The sequence below is a fragment of the Laccaria bicolor genome, genomic scaffold (genome assembly GCF_000143565.1).
Source record: "Laccaria bicolor S238N-H82 LACBIscaffold_71 genomic scaffold, whole genome shotgun sequence".
Lineage (NCBI taxonomy): Eukaryota > Fungi > Basidiomycota > Agaricomycetes > Agaricales > Hydnangiaceae > Laccaria > Laccaria bicolor.
In genome coordinates, this window is record NW_001889942.1 from 196962 (window position 1) to 213823 (window position 16862).

General features: G+C 49.1%; 5 protein-coding genes across 5 annotated transcripts; 3 read left to right on the plus strand and 2 right to left on the minus strand.

The window, feature by feature from the left end:
• Positions 1–227: 227 nt before the first annotated feature.
• Positions 228–3276, plus strand: LACBIDRAFT_334884 (uncharacterized protein; the record flags this gene model as incomplete). The annotated part of the gene is made up of 6 exons (XM_001889692.1): positions 228–453; positions 508–802; positions 866–1822; positions 1878–2074; positions 2136–2857; positions 2914–3276. The coding sequence occupies 6 exons, from the start codon at positions 228–230 to the stop codon at positions 3274–3276; spliced, it is 2760 nt and encodes a 919-aa protein (XP_001889727.1).
• Positions 3277–3671: 395 nt separating this feature from the next.
• On the minus strand, positions 3672–4458 carry LACBIDRAFT_334885 (uncharacterized protein; the record flags this gene model as incomplete). Its single annotated transcript, XM_001889724.1, has 4 exons — positions 3672–3776; positions 3899–4012; positions 4073–4099; positions 4393–4458. 4 exons carry the CDS (start codon positions 4456–4458, stop codon positions 3672–3674), a joined length of 312 nt encoding a protein of 103 aa, XP_001889759.1.
• A 1382-nt stretch (positions 4459–5840) lies between these two features.
• Positions 5841–10867, plus strand: LACBIDRAFT_295948 (uncharacterized protein; the record flags this gene model as incomplete). Its single annotated transcript, XM_001889693.1, has 6 exons — positions 5841–6143; positions 6197–6560; positions 6616–6742; positions 6792–9846; positions 9902–10096; positions 10153–10867. The coding sequence occupies 6 exons, from the start codon at positions 5841–5843 to the stop codon at positions 10567–10569; spliced, it is 4461 nt and encodes a 1486-aa protein (XP_001889728.1). The 3' UTR covers positions 10570–10867.
• A 2807-nt stretch (positions 10868–13674) lies between these two features.
• Positions 13675–14885, plus strand: LACBIDRAFT_334887 (uncharacterized protein; the record flags this gene model as incomplete). Its single annotated transcript, XM_001889694.1, has 5 exons — positions 13675–13758; positions 13819–14051; positions 14115–14331; positions 14388–14666; positions 14730–14885. 5 exons carry the CDS (start codon positions 13675–13677, stop codon positions 14883–14885), a joined length of 969 nt encoding a protein of 322 aa, XP_001889729.1.
• A 75-nt stretch (positions 14886–14960) lies between these two features.
• Positions 14961–15751, minus strand: LACBIDRAFT_334888 (uncharacterized protein; the record flags this gene model as incomplete). Its single annotated transcript, XM_001889725.1, has 6 exons — positions 14961–14970; positions 15122–15172; positions 15240–15347; positions 15410–15426; positions 15468–15542; positions 15710–15751. The coding sequence occupies 6 exons, from the start codon at positions 15749–15751 to the stop codon at positions 14961–14963; spliced, it is 303 nt and encodes a 100-aa protein (XP_001889760.1).
• Between the last annotated feature and the right edge of the window lie 1111 nt (positions 15752–16862).

Genomic DNA, 16862 nt, shown 5'->3' on the forward strand with positions numbered 1-16862 from the left:
AGATTCCCAGTAAGGTTATTTGCACATACCCTGAGGCTCCACAAGTAAACAAAATCACTAAGCGGAGCGTTTTGAAATTTGGTCTATCGATACCTCGTTAGCTGTAGGCGGGCCGGTGAAGCGTGCACGTGAGAAAGCCACACAATGCCAACAACTCTCTATTGCTACGAGTTCCTTTCCGAAACCGCGTCTACGCCTATGAAACCCACACCTACTCCAACAATCCTATGACGTCAACACCAACCAACCAAGAAATCCACAATCAAAGCTCAAAATTCGACATCGACATCCTCGAAGAAGCCGCGTACGTGTTATGGTACGTCTGGCGCGACAAGTACGCGCGTTACGCCACCCTTGCTTCATGCATCGAGGCACTGGCGGGGGATGGAGAGTTGTATGAGGCTTTGAAGACGGCCAGGAGGCGGAGGAGGTATGATGCTATACGCAATTGGAGTACGTCGCGTCGCCTGTTTTGCTTCGGTACTTGACGGGCTAACACTTCGAAAGACGCGGAACGAGACGCGTCGACTTCACAAGACGCAGAGGTCCAGAAGGACATTCAAAATTTCCTTCAGGAACTCCAGCCGACGATGACGAAACTCGTCATAGGCGACATTTCTCTCCCTCTATGGTCTCCCCCAGACGGTTCTATGGATCCAAAAATCGCACGACACCTTGAGAGCTTGCACATAACTTGCTTAAAAGGCAAACCAAACTTGCTACTGCACGACCTGGGAAGCTTCCAGGACGACGAGTCGCTTCAAAAACGACTACGGAACATCTTCATGCCTAACAACCACACGTGCGTTTCGCGTCTATCGGCAATAATTGAATCCTTTCCCTCATGCCCCATCCCTCCATAAAGCTTCCTAGTCAACACCTCCGGCTCAGGAAAAACTCGGCTCCTCCTTGAAGGCCTCTGCACGCACTGGGGGTTCTACTTCACCTCCCTAGTCGACTCCAGCCTCCTCGGCTCAAGCGACGTCCAAAACACAATCGAGACCCACCTCCCGCATGCACCCCATTTCAAGGGGAATTTACCTCCGCCTGGGTCGAGCGGATATCAAACGGCGTTGGATGCGAATCGCGAGATTGCCGGTAGGCTATTCAAGAGGGTGTTTTTAGCGAGGTTGATCTTGTTTAGTGCGTTTGCTGAGACTATGACGAAGTGTCTTCGTGACCACAAGAAGGAAGAGGAGGAGGAGAGTGAGGATGAGATGAGGGTGTACAAACAACGCTGGCTCCTCCTCCAACTCCTACCTTCCTTTGTCCATCCACAAGTATGGGATGTGTTTCACGCCCTGTCCTGTAAACTATCCAACGCATCGGACAGCTACGTCAATGTACGGACTAAAGACCTCCTAACACGCGTCCGCACCCTCTGTTCGCGTTCCCAACGACGATCCACATGCACAAGTGCACGCACGCTATCAACCTCCGACACAGCCCAAACACCCCTCTTCTGCATCCTCGACGAAGCCCAACACGCAGCAACGCACCACTCCACCTCCTTCCGCTCCGACCACTCCGCCGCCCACCGTCCCGTCCTGCGCGAAATTGTGCGTGCATGGGAAGGTCAGTCAGTGGGGCACGGCGTGTTCATGGTCGTCGCTGGTACGGGTATATCCAAAGACGTCGTGGATCAGGCGATGGCGTCGGCTATTATGAAGGACTCGAGGTATCGGTGGTGTTCGGATACGGGGGCGTTTGATGAGGTGGATGTGCAGAAGAGGTATTTGGAAAAGTATCTACCGAGGTGTGTTTTGGATACGCCGGCGGGGAGGAGGTTGGTGGAGAGGGTTTGGTATTGGTTGCATGGGAGGTGAGTTTGCTTGTCCTTTTTTAGAAATTTGGAATGGGGTTGAAAGTTGGGGTAGACATCGGTTCACGGCGGGATTCGTTGCGGAACTTATTGTCAACGGGTTTCGCAGATGTCATGGGCTTTTGAATGCCTATGTGGAACATTTCACGCATTTCAGTGTCACCGATGCCCAGTCCTTCGTCGAGGCGGAAAGTTCAGATGCGCTCCCAAATCTCTCGCAATACAAACTCGACTTTTCAAAACTAAAGAAAAGTGAAAGATTTTTTCTTTCCCGGTTTTTCTTATCGCGCACTGACCTTTTTCCTTCTAAAAGACAGTGACATGCTAACGACAATTCACCAACTAACAACACACTACCTAATGCGTTCCGTTCTCCCCCTCACACTCGGGAAAGACGAAGCGACCTACGTCGAATACGGGTTCGCTCGCTTCACAGACCCCGAGACGAAAACAGTCGCAGTAGACGAACCACTCGTCCTCCTAGCCGCAACCCACTGGATAAACGCAAACCACCGCACGAGCTATAAATTCTTCGCAAAGCAGATCCATTTACACGATCCGGCATCGAACGGATTCGAAAACTACATCGCTTTTTGCTTAGACATAATTTTTTCATCACAACGGAGAAGGATCAATGAGGTTTTTTCGTTCGTTGGTACACCCCCACCTTGGTCTGAGCTGGAAGCTGAACTTGTTGCCTTGCACCGCACTACTACTACTGATCCTCAAGGCACCGTAGAACAGGGCAGCGTCCGCCATTTCGCGTTTTCCGGACCTTCGTTGGCGCTGGGTATCAACGCGAAAACGCCCACGGAAACCACTGCATGGCTGAACCACCGCTCGCACACTCCGTTTTGCTTCCCAGTTGACTCGATGGGTCCCGACCTCATATTTGTGCTTCGACTTGTGGATGGGACGACGATCTGGGTCGCCCTTCAGGCAAAGTTTTCGTCAGGGAAGAACGGATCTCTTTCGAGACCGTTTCTCAGGCGCGCCATGCGCTCCGTTACGCCCTCCAACTTCTTCTTTGACAAGGTGAGCTACGTGGGCCGAAAAATCCATTCGTCATTCTAACCTCTTTGTCAATCAAGGAAGGCAACCGATATTCCCCAACAAGCCATCCCACCCTCGTTGAAGAAACCAGGACCCTCCTCCGCGCACTCCCACACCGTCGTCGCTCAGACGCCGGGAAATACAGCCTCCTACGCGTCGTCGCTTCCTTCCCCGCAGATACCAACCTCAAGCGGTGTTTGGAGGAAGATCCGGACGAGGAGGATGGTCACCCCATCGCGAGTCTCAACATGACGCTCGTCAAACATCTCACGCGGAAATTGTCGCCTGTGGATTTTTTGGAGGGGCTTGAGGACCCGTTGAGGGATGGTGGTGCTGCTGGAAAGCGGAGGCGGGGGGGTGAAGTTCCGAAACGACGGTCGAAAAAGATAAAGCTCAATTAACCTTTTATGTATGTATTTCCTAAGCTATCGAATTGCTTTTAGGATACCATAGATCTAGTATTGAATTACAGAAATAGATTCATTACGCCTTTTTTGACAGGGCATAACTCATAGGAAGAATGGACCGACGATAGTTCAGCTGGCATTTACCCTCAAAACCTCCCCCCCTTTTTTCTTACCCGCACCTCAGCCTGCGGACTTCAAGCTCAAGTTGACACGTGCCAGCTCAGTAATGGACGAAGAACAACTCAATAAATCGATGGACACTCAAAAACAAATTTCTTCCCTGATCGCGCTCGTCCCATTTGGCTGTACCTACTGCTTTGCGGTCGGGTACTTAGAAGACGAAACTCATGGCCGTTGGAAGGCTGCATAGTCAAGCAGACAGTACGAGACTACCCCGCTCGCTTTACGGGTGCACTCTTAAACGGCGTTTCCGTGCCGGGCTGTGTGGGGGAAAGGTCGCCTCGGGCGTGCCTCCACCAGTGCATGGAGTGGTCCTACAGGGGGTCAGGTATATAGGCATTCGGGGCCTTAGGTAGTCTACAAGTTGTAAGGTCTGACATAGGGCTTCGCCCTAATAGACTTAAATTTGACAAAAAAAAAAAAAAAGATTCATTACGTTGGGCAAGGGCGTAAACGTCAAGGCAGTGCGATACCACTTGCCTTTGGCGCCTTGAACAGTCAAGAACCACTTTCTTTTGGCGTCTACATTTTCGAGTTCGAAAATCCGCGACTGTGAAAAGATGGGTTCAATGACAACGTTGTTCCTAATTTTCCTTGGACTTTTACTCACGCTTCGTCCGTTCCTTCTGTCGTCCCACTCTTGAGAGAATCAAGGTACGTCTACAGGTGCTGCTGAGTATCGGGTATCCCGACCTGAAGCTCGAGAGAAGCCACAAGAGCCCTCAAATAGCCCAGACTTTGTATTCTTGAAGCGGTTTCTTCTGCTTCAAGTTCCTAGCATCCCTTGAATATATGTGTCTTCGTCAGACGAAAAATACTCCCACCACCTGCGAGGAACCAAGTCGAACTCGGTGCTAAAAAAACCCCGGAGTGATTGTTTACCCCGTTCCGAAGACTACCAAACGTAACTCTACAGGCCCACGTACATACCCCAACAGCATGAGAATGTAACGAAGCCGTCCAATTAGTAGATAAGCGCGAAGACCCAAGGGACATCTCGGGGCCTTAGCTGGACATCAATCACGGATCTAGTTCTGAACATCGACTCCTTCCCACAAGTGTTCGTAATGGACGTCTGAAAATTTTCCTATAACGGCAGGTTTTTGAAGTGAGGATATGTTTTTCTTTCGGAGAAATTCAGCCTGTGGACCAGAAATATTTGTGACGACCATTCTACAACCATAAAACTATAAAGATTAAAATTCATGCTCTCGATGATGGCACCCTGAAACGTATGCAATGACAGTACTGTTGAGATGTGATGGGTCAGCCGGTCTCAAATTTGTTCCGATCTACATAACAAGTTCAATGAGTACAATCATTGCTGGACTACGGGATGGGATACGTACAAGAGACCGGAGGCAGCAAATAACACTTTGAAAATTTTTGTGACAGGCAGCATATTTCTTGTCATTTTGGGGGTTCGATAAACTCGTGTTACTGGAATGCTAAATTACTGATGCTTGAGCGCTGAAAGAGAGCCTTCATGGGAAAACACAAAGTGATGTAGCTGTCTACTGAAATAGCCGTACCTTATGCACCTGAAGGCTAAAATTTACCACATGGTCTTCAAAAAGACACCATGATATAGCCCTTTCTGCGATTCAAGATCAAATTATGATGGCAAATAGGGGGAGTAGTCCCTAGGAACACACCTTTAGAAAAAACAATGGCTCACGTAAACGTTGAAAAGTGTCTGTGCGATCAAGCGGGAAAAACGTCAAACAACCGTGCTGTCCGCGATAGAAAAGCATCGCTGAGAAATTTTCAAAAATTGAAATTTAGTTTGTTGTTGTTCAAGGTCTCCGATGGGTCATACACAATTGGAATAAATCTATATCTTGCCGCAATTATTCCCATTGATGACTCAACAATCGTGGGAACTTTAGAAAATTACGCGACCACGAAGGTTGAACGTTGAACGTTGATCATCTACCCATTTGTTCCCCGCCGAAGGCCAGCTTATTCTGAGTTTGATGTTTTGTACGTTACTTCAGACTCTTTACGCTAAAAACTTGACAATTGATTATCAATCTAGATCGAACAGTGAAGGAATCGTTAATTTCACCTTCCAGGAGAAATGGGTATACATACGAAACGTCAAAACGTCGGTGAATCCAGAGTACATGCCCTGAACCGTGGTACCGTCAATGATGTGCGAGGAGATACAGTTCTAATTTTGAAACTTCTGATTTAGTTCACAGGCGATTTTATGTTTCCGAGATGTAATTTAGCCTTGGCAGATTTCGATTCAGGTCAGCGTCTTTGACTTACCTACCCGTTCGACGCTACCGAAAGAACTTAAAGTCTGCTCTATTCAAGCTTCAATTCCCCAACAGCCCTCTGTTCTACACCGACCGCGAAGCTAATCCTCTTTCATGTCTCAGACCGATCATACCAACGACTCCCATAGTGCGGAAATGGATCCCGCCAAAGGTGCCACGGAATACTCTACAATTGCCCCGACCACCTCAGCCTCAGCTGACACCGACATCACCAAGCCTGCTGTCTTTGATAGCTACGATGTTCGAGGGGCGACTTGGTACCAACGTGCTTGCGCTGAAGCTTCGCACGACAAGGCCGCTGCCTCGTCTGCCAAAGCCGACGTCAATCGTATTGGTGGTGTCGCAGTTATGAGAACCATCCTCACCAAGGCAACTCGTATGTGGGACAATGGAAGCGTACGTCGTCACTTCCGTTCCAGGCCGTTTATGCTGATCACCGCCTTCTACAGACCCTAACTTACACCTTCCTGGGCCCAAAGGCCGGGAACACTATTCAACAGAACAAAGTCAAAAAAGTTGTCCAAGAGTGGGAAAGGTATGCCAACTTTAACTTCACCTTCGTCCCCACTGGCAATGCTACCGTTCGTATCACCTTTGATCCCAACTTGGGTTCTTGGTCGTACGTCGGAAATGAAATTAGCCTCGTCAATGTCAACAATCCCACGATGAACCTGGGTTGGATAGGGGACCACTCTACCATCATTACTGCAGAGGAAAGGGGCGTCATTTTGCACGAGTTCGGTCACACCCTTGGCCTCATGCACGAACACCAATCTCCTATCCACGGTGGTACCATCACCTTGAAAGAATCTGGTACGATATTCTTTTCTTATCGCTTAACTTCCCCGCTGACGTGGCATATTTCTAGCTGTTATTGACTTTTACAAGAAGACCCACGGTTGGGAGGAGCGAGAAGTCCGTGAGCAGATTTTGAGCGTGTACAACGTTAGCGGCGTTGGTAACTTTTCTGCACCCGATGTCAAGTCAATTATGGCGTACGTTGACAACGCGTTTGAAGCAATTGTTTACTAATCCCATGCGAAGGTCCTTCATGCCAGCTGATATGAACAAGCAGAATCGGGAGATTAAGCCCAACAATGTTCTCTCCGAAACTGACAAAGCATTCATGACGATTAACTATCCACATCCGACCAATCACCCTATCGCTGACTCCATCTGGACCATGAATCATGCACTGGATGTCGCGGGCGTTGATCCTGAGACCAAATCAAAGATCATCGAAAGTTACGAATTGTCGGAGTGGGCCGAAGTCAGGTATCTATTTAGCGGTTTCTGTACCACCGCCTGCCGTGCCGGCAGCATTAAGCGTCTCCAAGTTGTTGAAAGGTCAAATGGCGTTGTTGACGGTCCCTCAGTGTCCAAAGTTCATGCAAGCACAACTGGCGCCGTTGACTTCCCCACGGCATCCGCATTGGCGCCCTCGGCAGTGTCCCAAGTTATTTCAAGCCCAAATGGCTTCTTTGACGTCCCCTCGGCAGCGTCCAATGTTATTCCAGGCACAAGTAGCGTCTTTGACGACCCCTCGGCAGTGTCCAATGTTATTCCCAGCACAAATGGATTCTTTGACGTCCCCTCGGCAGTGTCCAATGTTACAAATGGGTTCTTTGACGTCGCCTCGACTGTGGCCAACGTTATCCCAAGCACAAATGGATTCTTTGACGTCCCCTCGGCAGTGTCCAATGTTATTCCAAGTACAAATGGCGTCTTTGATGTCCCCTCAGCAGCGTCTAGTGTTTTTTCAGGCATGAAAGGCGTCTTTGACGTTCCCTCAGCGGTGTCCCAAGTTATTGCAAGCACAAATGGCGTTGTTGACGTTCCCTCAGCAGTGTCCGATGTTATTGCACGCACAAATGGCTTCTTTGACGTCCCCTCAGCGGCGTCCCAAGCTATCGAAAGCGCAAACGGCGTCGTTGACGTCCCCTCGGCAGTGTCCAATGTGATTGCAAGTACAAATGGCTTCTTTGACGTCGCCTCGGCAGTGTCCAACATTATTCCAAGCACAAATGGCGTCTTTGACGTCCCCTCAGCAGTTTCAAATGTTTTTGCGAGCACAAATGGCGTCGTTGACGTCCCTTCGGCATCCGTAGTGTCCAGCAATCGTCATTATTCTCACCCTGCGCACGGACTGGATGTGCCAACTGCAGCCAAAGCGGCGTTCACTGCCTCGAGCGTTTCTCAGGGAAAGTTCTTTGAAGTTATCGTCAACAGCCTCAAACAAGTCTTCCCACCCACGACTGGCCAATGCTTCGCTTTCCAGTTCCCTGCTCGCTTCCTGCAGAAAGACTTGTATGCTTGGGACACATCTGCAGCCGGAATTTACGGACAGTTCGTCAAGCCAGTCGCCGTCAACGAGAGTGAATTCCGTCTCGTCGATCAGCTGTATAACGTGGGCGAAGTGGTTGGTGCTTCCAACGGACAAAACCTGTCCGTCTGCTACGAGCAGGTACTCAATAACTTGGTGCCTGGCCATGAGAACGACTATCGTATCATCGCCAGGCAACAGGCCCAAATTCGTCGTTGGCTTATGAAGGAAGTCCCTGCCACAGGTTGGGTCAAGAACCTTATCGAGTCGCAACAGAATCGGTCTGTTCCATTGTCTGCCGCGGTTGGTAGCACGGTCACAAGTCCTTATGGCGAACCCGTACCGCAGTTTGCAGTGGCTAACAGGCTTTCGGAGGATGGTAAAGTCAACCGCATGGAGCTCGCAGAGGCGCTCATGGAGGAGTACCTATCCGCGAAACAAGTCTGGGAGTTGGAACGTGATACCATGATCAAGAACGCGCGGGCCAAGGATGAAAATGTGGACGACATCACGCGCAAGCTGGCGCACATCACAGCCGTTCGAGAGGCCCAGCTCGCCGCCAAACACGCTGATGCCGTCGTTCGCGGTTATTCTCGCACCATCCGCCAGTATCTTGGCTATATGGACATTAAAAGTCCATCCGAAATGCTGCAAGACGCCAAGGACGGACTTCGCGAGGCTGTCACCAGTTCCTTGGATGGCGCCATGAATATCTATCCCGTGCAGCTGTCGCCCATCGATTGGTTCCAAGGTCTCTCTTCATCGTTCACGATAGAGGATCTCACATCGGATCCGAAAATTATCCTCCAGCAAATTAACGCCAAATCTAAGCTTCTGGATCTGCTTCAATCTCGCTTAGCTGCGCTGCAATTCTCTCCCAAGAACGACTTGAAAGCGTTAAAGTTGGCGGCCGAACAAGCTCAGTCCGAGTACAGCAAGTGTCAGTCCAATCTTCAAACAACGTACTCCAGCAACGTCCTCTCACTCGCACAAAGCTTCGTATCCGCTGCTAACGAGTTCCAGTCCAGTCTCTTCGTTACCCAAGCGAAGCTTTTCGGAATTGCTGAAAGTGCATTCAACGGCATCGAAGATTCTATGAAGAAGGCTACTGCTGCTCATGACGCAGTTAACAGTGCCTCTCGAGCGTATTCTCAGGCGCTATCGGCAGTGACTCTGGCCGAGGCAACGGATACCTCGCAAGAGATCACTAGCATTACACTACAAATCGATGCTGTTCGAAAGGAGATCACGGAGCTCACCACTCGGGTTCAGGTCTTGAGCGCCAGCCCAGCCACCCCTGAGTATACTCGGATACTTGCAGATTTTCCTTTTTTCCCACCACATCACAGTGGCACGGCTGGAGGTGGCAGGTGGCAGGAGATCACTTTGACTCATGAAACGTCGGTCATCCACCAAGCATCCACCACCCAAGTTAGCTCCTCGGTTTCTGGTTCCGATGTAAGCTTCTTCTGGGGTTCCAGGGGGCAAACCTCCACCTCGTTTGCAGAGGACTTGGCTTCGTCAAGTAGCGAGTCGTTCAAGGTTGACATCGGGTTCCGAGCCACGATGGTTACCGTTGATCGTGGTGGATGGTTCCAGCCTCAGTTCTTCAAGCAAACGAGCGGATTCTGTCACATCGACAAGAAGATCTTCGCGTCGAAGTGGCCTGAAGGTATCAATAGCATGGAAGACCTCGAAAACGCGACGCCGGCTCAATGGGAAGAGCTGAACAAAGGCCTTTTCCCCGCGTATCCGGTCGGGTTCATCATCTGCAAGGTTCGTCTACTGTTTAATCCACACATTTTTTCTTTCTGACGATGCGCCTGTATAGGACATTACAATCAAAGTCAACATGAGCACTGAACAACTCAGGAAGTACTCGAAAGAGTTTGAGGAATCTGTTCAATCCGCCAGTGGCATCTTCTGTTGGTCGAACAGCGGAATCTCACACTCTAAGGTTTCGGAGAGAGGAGCAGACATTCTTTCCGCCAGCGACGGCGTCGTCATCCGTATCCCTGGTCCACAGGTGCGTTTGTCAATTCACCACTAACTTCGAACTACTTACTCATTTATGTTGTGCAGATCCTGGGGTACATGCTCCAATACGTCGATAACGACTTGAGTCAAGATCTCAAAGCCAATCTCCCAGATAACTTCCTTATCTCTGACGAGGATTATGAAGCTGGCTTTGACAAAATCGACAACTCACCTACAGTACTTGGAGCAGCTCATGCGTTGGCTTCCCCTGTCGTGAATTTATACACCGACATCCCGGCAGCAGCCACTGCTATTTCTCCGCTCAAGGACGTTTCTCCGCCTGAGGAAGTTTCTCCTCTCAAGGAAGTTTACCTTCTTGAAGAAGTTTCCCTCCCCAAGGAAGTTCTTCCTCTCGAAGAAGTTTCTCTCAAGGAGGTTTTTCCTCCCAAGGTCGTTTCTCCTCTTGAGCAAGAACCCGTCTACTCTAGCGGCTACTACTTCGCCCCTAAGCTGCGGGTCTAGTCGACCTGCTCCTCACTAACTTCCATTCGCAGGTCCCAAGAGTTATATGCCCCGGGTATTCATGTTTTCTTTTATTCCCAGTATTTCCATCTGTATATATTGCTAGCGTCTCGGACTCCTCGTTGTTACGTGTTTCGGACTCCCTGTTTGCTACTTATGCCTATGTATATCTCGGACCCCTTCAATCGCTCCCCATCACCCTCGTACTCTTCAGCGTCTCAATCTTATCAGCTTCGTGGTTGCCATAACACCACCTATATATACGCCATACATCTTATGCCATTTGATTTTTGACCTTAGTCAGTCTGATGCCGAGTAAATAGGAATAGTGAAAGAATTAAAACTTAAGAGTCAGGAAGCAGACAAGCTGGTGATCATGACGAGCAGGGCCGGACAGTCCGCTGTCGTCGTTTGCAAGAACGAGTAGCCTCAAGGGTACAAACCGACAATTACCGAGACATGTGGACCACTGACCGATTTTTTCCTGCCCATATGTTCGGCAAAAACACTAGCATATTTTACATTTTACAAGGATTCCTTCAAGCTAGCCGGCATGAGGTTACCTTGATGAAAACTATTTATCAAACGAGTCAAGAAGCTCGAAAAAGAAGGATCAAATCGAATCGTTATCCATTTCGAACGGACATTCGACGGAAATGGGCTTACAGTGGGACTCTCCGTAAAGCAGAAAAGCCTCGGCCTTGTTGATCATTTCAGGTGGGATCGAAGGTGACGATTGTGAGACAAACGAGCCTGCCAGCCTGGCATTTTGGAGGAAGAGGCTGATGAGGATTGATGAAGAACTTGAAGAAAGTCGCAACTTACCACCAGCTGATACCAGAATACTGTACGACATTCCAGCTTCACAAATGCGGGGGTTGTTGGATCCTAAGTATACACCAACACAGCGGAAACCGGGCCGCGCCCTGATTGATCTGCAATTGCCTCTTTTGGCAGGTAACTTTTTCTCAACGTACCCCTTGGCTTCCCTTCTTCATCGACTGTGCACATGATTCGTTCCACATTTCAACGTTCAACGTTTACGTTTAACTTCTACCTGCTATCCAATATTCAACTCTTCTCTAGTGGACCCAGGCAAATAGCGGCGTCATTATAACTTCAACAACAGAATTTGGGACAAGTGCTAGGGATATGCTCGATGTCCTGGGTCTACTTTGCTTTTTCGAAGAAGTGAGGAAGTGAGAAAAGATGGACGTCTGTTCACAGTTACCACATTTCCCCCTCCTTTTGCTTCCTTGGTCACGATTCAGGTTACTTACACGTCGGTCGTGATGACGAGAACCTCTCTCCTTCTCGCGTCTTTTTTTCATCCCTGCCCTTGGAATCCCATACTCCCTGGCTCGTCTTGACGTTGCTCAGGTACGTGTCTCCGTGCTTTTCTTGTTTCCACGATTGACCCTTGTGAATCCGTAGTCATGCGATCCAAAAACCTCCAAGCTCATCGTGATTGTGATCGTAATCGTTCGTCATCGGTTGCAAGACATTCGTCCTCCCTGCTCATTCGGAATCACTCCTCCTCCCTATCCTCCTCCCACCTGCCCCAGTGTCACAAGAAAATTTGAGACGTCATCCAAAGTTCCTCAGGTCAAAAGCCAGCAGTCCATGGCTCGATGCAGCCATACCGGAGTCTCAAGCTATTGGAAACGTGGACTAGGAGTTTAACAAGGGCAGGGGACGTTCAAGTTGGGGGTTTTTCTCGACGCTGTACACGTCAACTGTTATTCTGGAGTACGTGAACAGTAACTTGAAGTATAAACAAAAACATCTTACTAGGCGCATGCCAGTGGCCCGCTGGACAGTCACCCTTTCTCTCACTGGACTCTCTTGAAAAATATTTCCCCTCTGCAACCTGGTGGGTTCCTTGGCACGGCGCTGAACGTTTCCTGGGCCCTCCGACGACAAAACATGCCTTGTGCCAGGTAGTAAAGGCGAAAAATATTGTCCTCGCCAATTCAGGAGGTGGCCGTTCTGGATCGTCGTATTTAGTTGGTCGACGTCAACCTCCTCCACGCCCACTCCATTTGTCATCCCCAATTTTGCCCATCACGCTCTTTGGAAACCCGCCGTCTTTCTCATTCGTACTCACTTCGCGAAATCCAAGGTATAGGTATCCCCCCGCACGACAATTCACATAGTTATAGTTTTCGTGATCACCCTCTGATCCCACATGGAAGCTAAACTCCCTGCAAGGGAAGCGCCCGCTGTTCGAATTCTCTAGATGATTCCTCCGATTTCATCCATACGAAAACTCCCCAGGAAAGAAACCTCTTTGTGGCCACCTCATCGCCTACTTTCCCGTCAAGTTTCAACTCAAGAATGAGCCCTGACCTCATGGCGCTTCTCGCATTGTCCGGGTTCAAGTCCAAGTATATATTAGGAAAGAGCGTCTCCCGTTCCATGACTGTTTCTTCGGAGTGCCACTCCGGTGTCTCCATGGAAAGGTGAAAAAGAAACGCATGCTCCCTCTCCCTGGGAGATAATTGACAACGAGGCCGCTGCTGCAAGCAATGTCGTAAAAGCACAATACAGCCTAGTGCGTTTCGTTAAGTGCAATCTCCCTACAGAGATTGACGTCAAATATATATAGAAGATGTGTATAGAAAACAGCCGACTCTGAGTCGTCAGATTCACCCGTCGATTTCTCCCTTTTTTGTTGGAAAGGTTAGGAGGCCGATGTCCAGGAAAAAGGGGGCGCTTGACTTGGACCTTTCAATACGACACGACGCGAAAAGGGTGAAAGTCATGCTTGACTTAATTACTCCGGCGTCTATCTGATCAATGATACAGACCGGCTGCATCCAACTTTTCTTGACACGAATTTAGAATGAAGACCGGCGGCCTTACTCCGCCGTATCAATTAACATCGACACGTTTCTTTAATCCCCGTCGCTACCTCGAACATGCGTTCGACATGCCGTGGAAATTCGTTCGTATTGATGAGCGTTCGTTGACTTGACTTGATTCTTGACCACACTACCGTCCATCGCATCTCGTATCAATACAAGATTTTATTCACGGTGTGTGGGTTCTTTTGCGAATTTACGAGCTCATTGTAAAAAAGAAATAAAAAAGAAATTGACAAGCATGTCTTCTCAAGCCGAAGTACCGATAGACGCTGAGCACATCGATAAGGCGCATCGGGAGGAAGAGGTTGCTGAAGATAATGGGGTACGTACTTCTTTCTTAATTCCAGATCTCTTGAATGAGACTTGAGGGGATCATTTCCAGCCCGATACTCCTCGGGCTACTACTCAGGAATTAGACCCTCCCGAACTTGAAGGAATTTCCGAGCGAGCAAAGGAGAAGCAGAAGCAAAAGCAAAAACAGAGGGAAATTGTACTCAGTGGACGAGATGGATTCGGGCCAGTTTGGGAGGGGTTGCTCGAGTGGAGGGATAAGAGTGCTAAGGGGGATGACATACGTATGTTACTTCTGGCGTGTTCAACGACGCCTGAGGAATGGTGTGTTCCCTCTTCTATCTCTCTTGTGGCGTCGTTTCACGCTAAATACTGATATGATTGTAGTCATGCAGATACTTGGCCCCACACGCTCACTATCGAGCTGACAAGGGGCGTTCCGATACACGTCCTTCAAGACTGGTTGAGTCGGAATTCGGCGACGCTTTGCTCGCTCTCTCCTGCTCTGGTTGACCAAGATGAGGATAGTGGAGTTGGAGTTGACGCGGCGATGAATCCGGTGAATTACACTATGTTTTGTCGGCTTTTGATGGAGCAAAATTTGGTCAGTTCCCCTGCTTTTCGTAACTTGAAGAAATGAGATACACGCCCTTTCTGTAGTTCGCAACGGTGTCCTGGGTAACGCCCTTCGGAGTGGAATCCAAAACCATCCTACTATTCAGTATCACTGGGACGGCGCTCGTGGGCGCTGTTTTTCCCTATGGAATGCCTGAATTGCCTGTTGCAATTGAGTCATTGATGCCGAGCGAGTCTCGGTCTTTGGCGGATTCATTGTTGGCGCAGTTGTTACCGCCAGACGTCGTACAGTGCCTGCAGAACCTCACGCACGAGAAGAGGAATATGGTGATTTTGGCTTTGATTCGGTTGCAGAAGGAGGAGGTATGTTTTTCCGTGCGCATGTGAGTAGTCGTGGTTGAGAGTTAATTGAATGCTTGTTGGCAGAATGAGAAGAAAGGGGAAGGAGAGGGAGCGGTGGGATCGTCGGCTGTGCAAGGCCCCGGTACGAGTTATGATGTGGGTGGTTCTGGTTCGACGAGTGCGATGTATGGTGGATTTGGAAGCAGCTCTGGGCCCGTAGGAGGATCCCCACTCTTTTGAGGTAAAAATAATCTGGGGGTTGGAGCGTGTCGTGGAGTATCGCAACTCAAGAGGAAATTTTTGATGCCTTACTGATTAGATAGGCCTGAGGAGGAAAGATGTGAAAGACCAAGGTATAAAAGATCAGCTGAGTTGTCACTCAAGTATCTTGAAGAACTTCTTAGCGGGTTAGTATGGAAGGCCATTGTGAAACCAGTGTATGATCTTAGGAAAGCCCTTGATGTTCTTAGGCTTACATCCTCTCTTCGGGACTCCGCTGTCGGATTTTTTTCTTCTCCTTCTCCCACCTACATAAATAATCTTCTTAGTGAGAACTCTCAAGATCTTTGTTCGTATATTGGTCAGTACACGCACCTGTCATACTGCCATGGGGGCATGCGCATTCTATGGGCGAAGACTAGGTTCGATTCCCAGACAAAGGACTTTGACGTTACAGTGATATGTTTTGTATCACGCTTTGTCCTATTTTTTTCGAAGCAAATAAGCGATAAAGTAAATTAGAGACTCCAATGCATCCCTCTTACCTGGGAGTCGAACCCAGCTTTCGCAACAAATATACCAATATGACAGCTGTGCGCATACCGACCAATATACCAATAGAGGGTTGGATATTGGGTTGTATGGCAGGTGTTGAACCCGGCTCGTGAGATGCGCGGGCTGGGTGGGTATTGTATAGCGTTTGATTCAAATATCTATACGAGAAGAGGAAGGGAGAGTCTCTTTCCAATCTCCCTGCATAGGAATTGAATCCAGCTCTTGTGTTTAACTAATAACGGTATAAAGCTCTTACAATTGAATGTGTGTGCACTCACTAATATACTAACAGAGGGATTATAGGCGGTAGTCTTTGTTGGGATTTTGATCATGAATGGAATAGAAGGAGCGCTTGTGAGTGATAGCCGTTTATTACAGAGGGCATATGGAGAAAAAGTAACATTCTCTGTGGGGAGTCGAGCCCAGTTTTTGTGCGTCAAAAAAATGTTCATGAGTGTCGCTGGAGGGTGAGTGGCACATGAATTAAACAATGCAGCAGCGGATTGGCAGCGGAGATGGTTGAAGATATTGAAAGTCGCATGGTTTAGGTCAAACGAACGTAGGAAAGTCAAAATTGAGATGACTGATATCTCGTACCTATCATTCTCATGAGCTGAGTTGAAAGAAAGCTCGGCATCGGTGACGATCTGGCAGACTTGATGGTTTGTGGTTTGAAGCAGGAGAACACGTGACAAACGACAAAATCGTCACGTGAAGCAATTCCAATTTGCTGCACCGTTTGCGACGCGACTATGGCATGGCTTTCTCTGCTTCTCCCCAGTGCACACCCTTCTTTCGGCCCTTGGAATCATCAGTGTCAGATGCTTTCGTCCTTTACGTCGGGTCCCCTCTAGTGATGTATCGTTGCCTTCAACTTACCTATGTAGCTGCCATTCCAGCCTGCCAGTGACTGGTCTGACCTTGGGCCCAAGTTTCTATGGAATCCCCAACGACACGAACACACCACGTTACTCTCTTATTCCATACAATGTTCACTAATGCTCTACTTGGGTGCCCACGCCGTCCTTTGGAACTTACCCGCCTCTCTCGCTCCTTGAATTAGATGCATATGCTCGTCCCTTGTCGCCGTTAAAACGTCCAACGTTTAACGTTCAGCCGCGTCTTGAATCCCTGGTCTACCTTTGACGTTGGAACTCCCATCCGCCCCACACCCTTCTCAACCTCGATTCGCTCATATACTCCGCATTCTCCTTTGTGTCCTGGACACCATTTTAGTTCCCCTCCTCATTCCTCCCGACCTCCAAAAGTTCTCGTTCATGGGTGTCGCGGATTCCCGGATGGGCAGCCCGCAGCGGATGAAAGCGGCGGAATAATTGGAATGGGTGGGGATATCAACGTTATGGGATTTGGATGACAACGATGAGAGGGCATGATGGATTGAGGTTGGGGAGTGTTTTGTGCTGGGTCGAGTGCCGCTGAGCT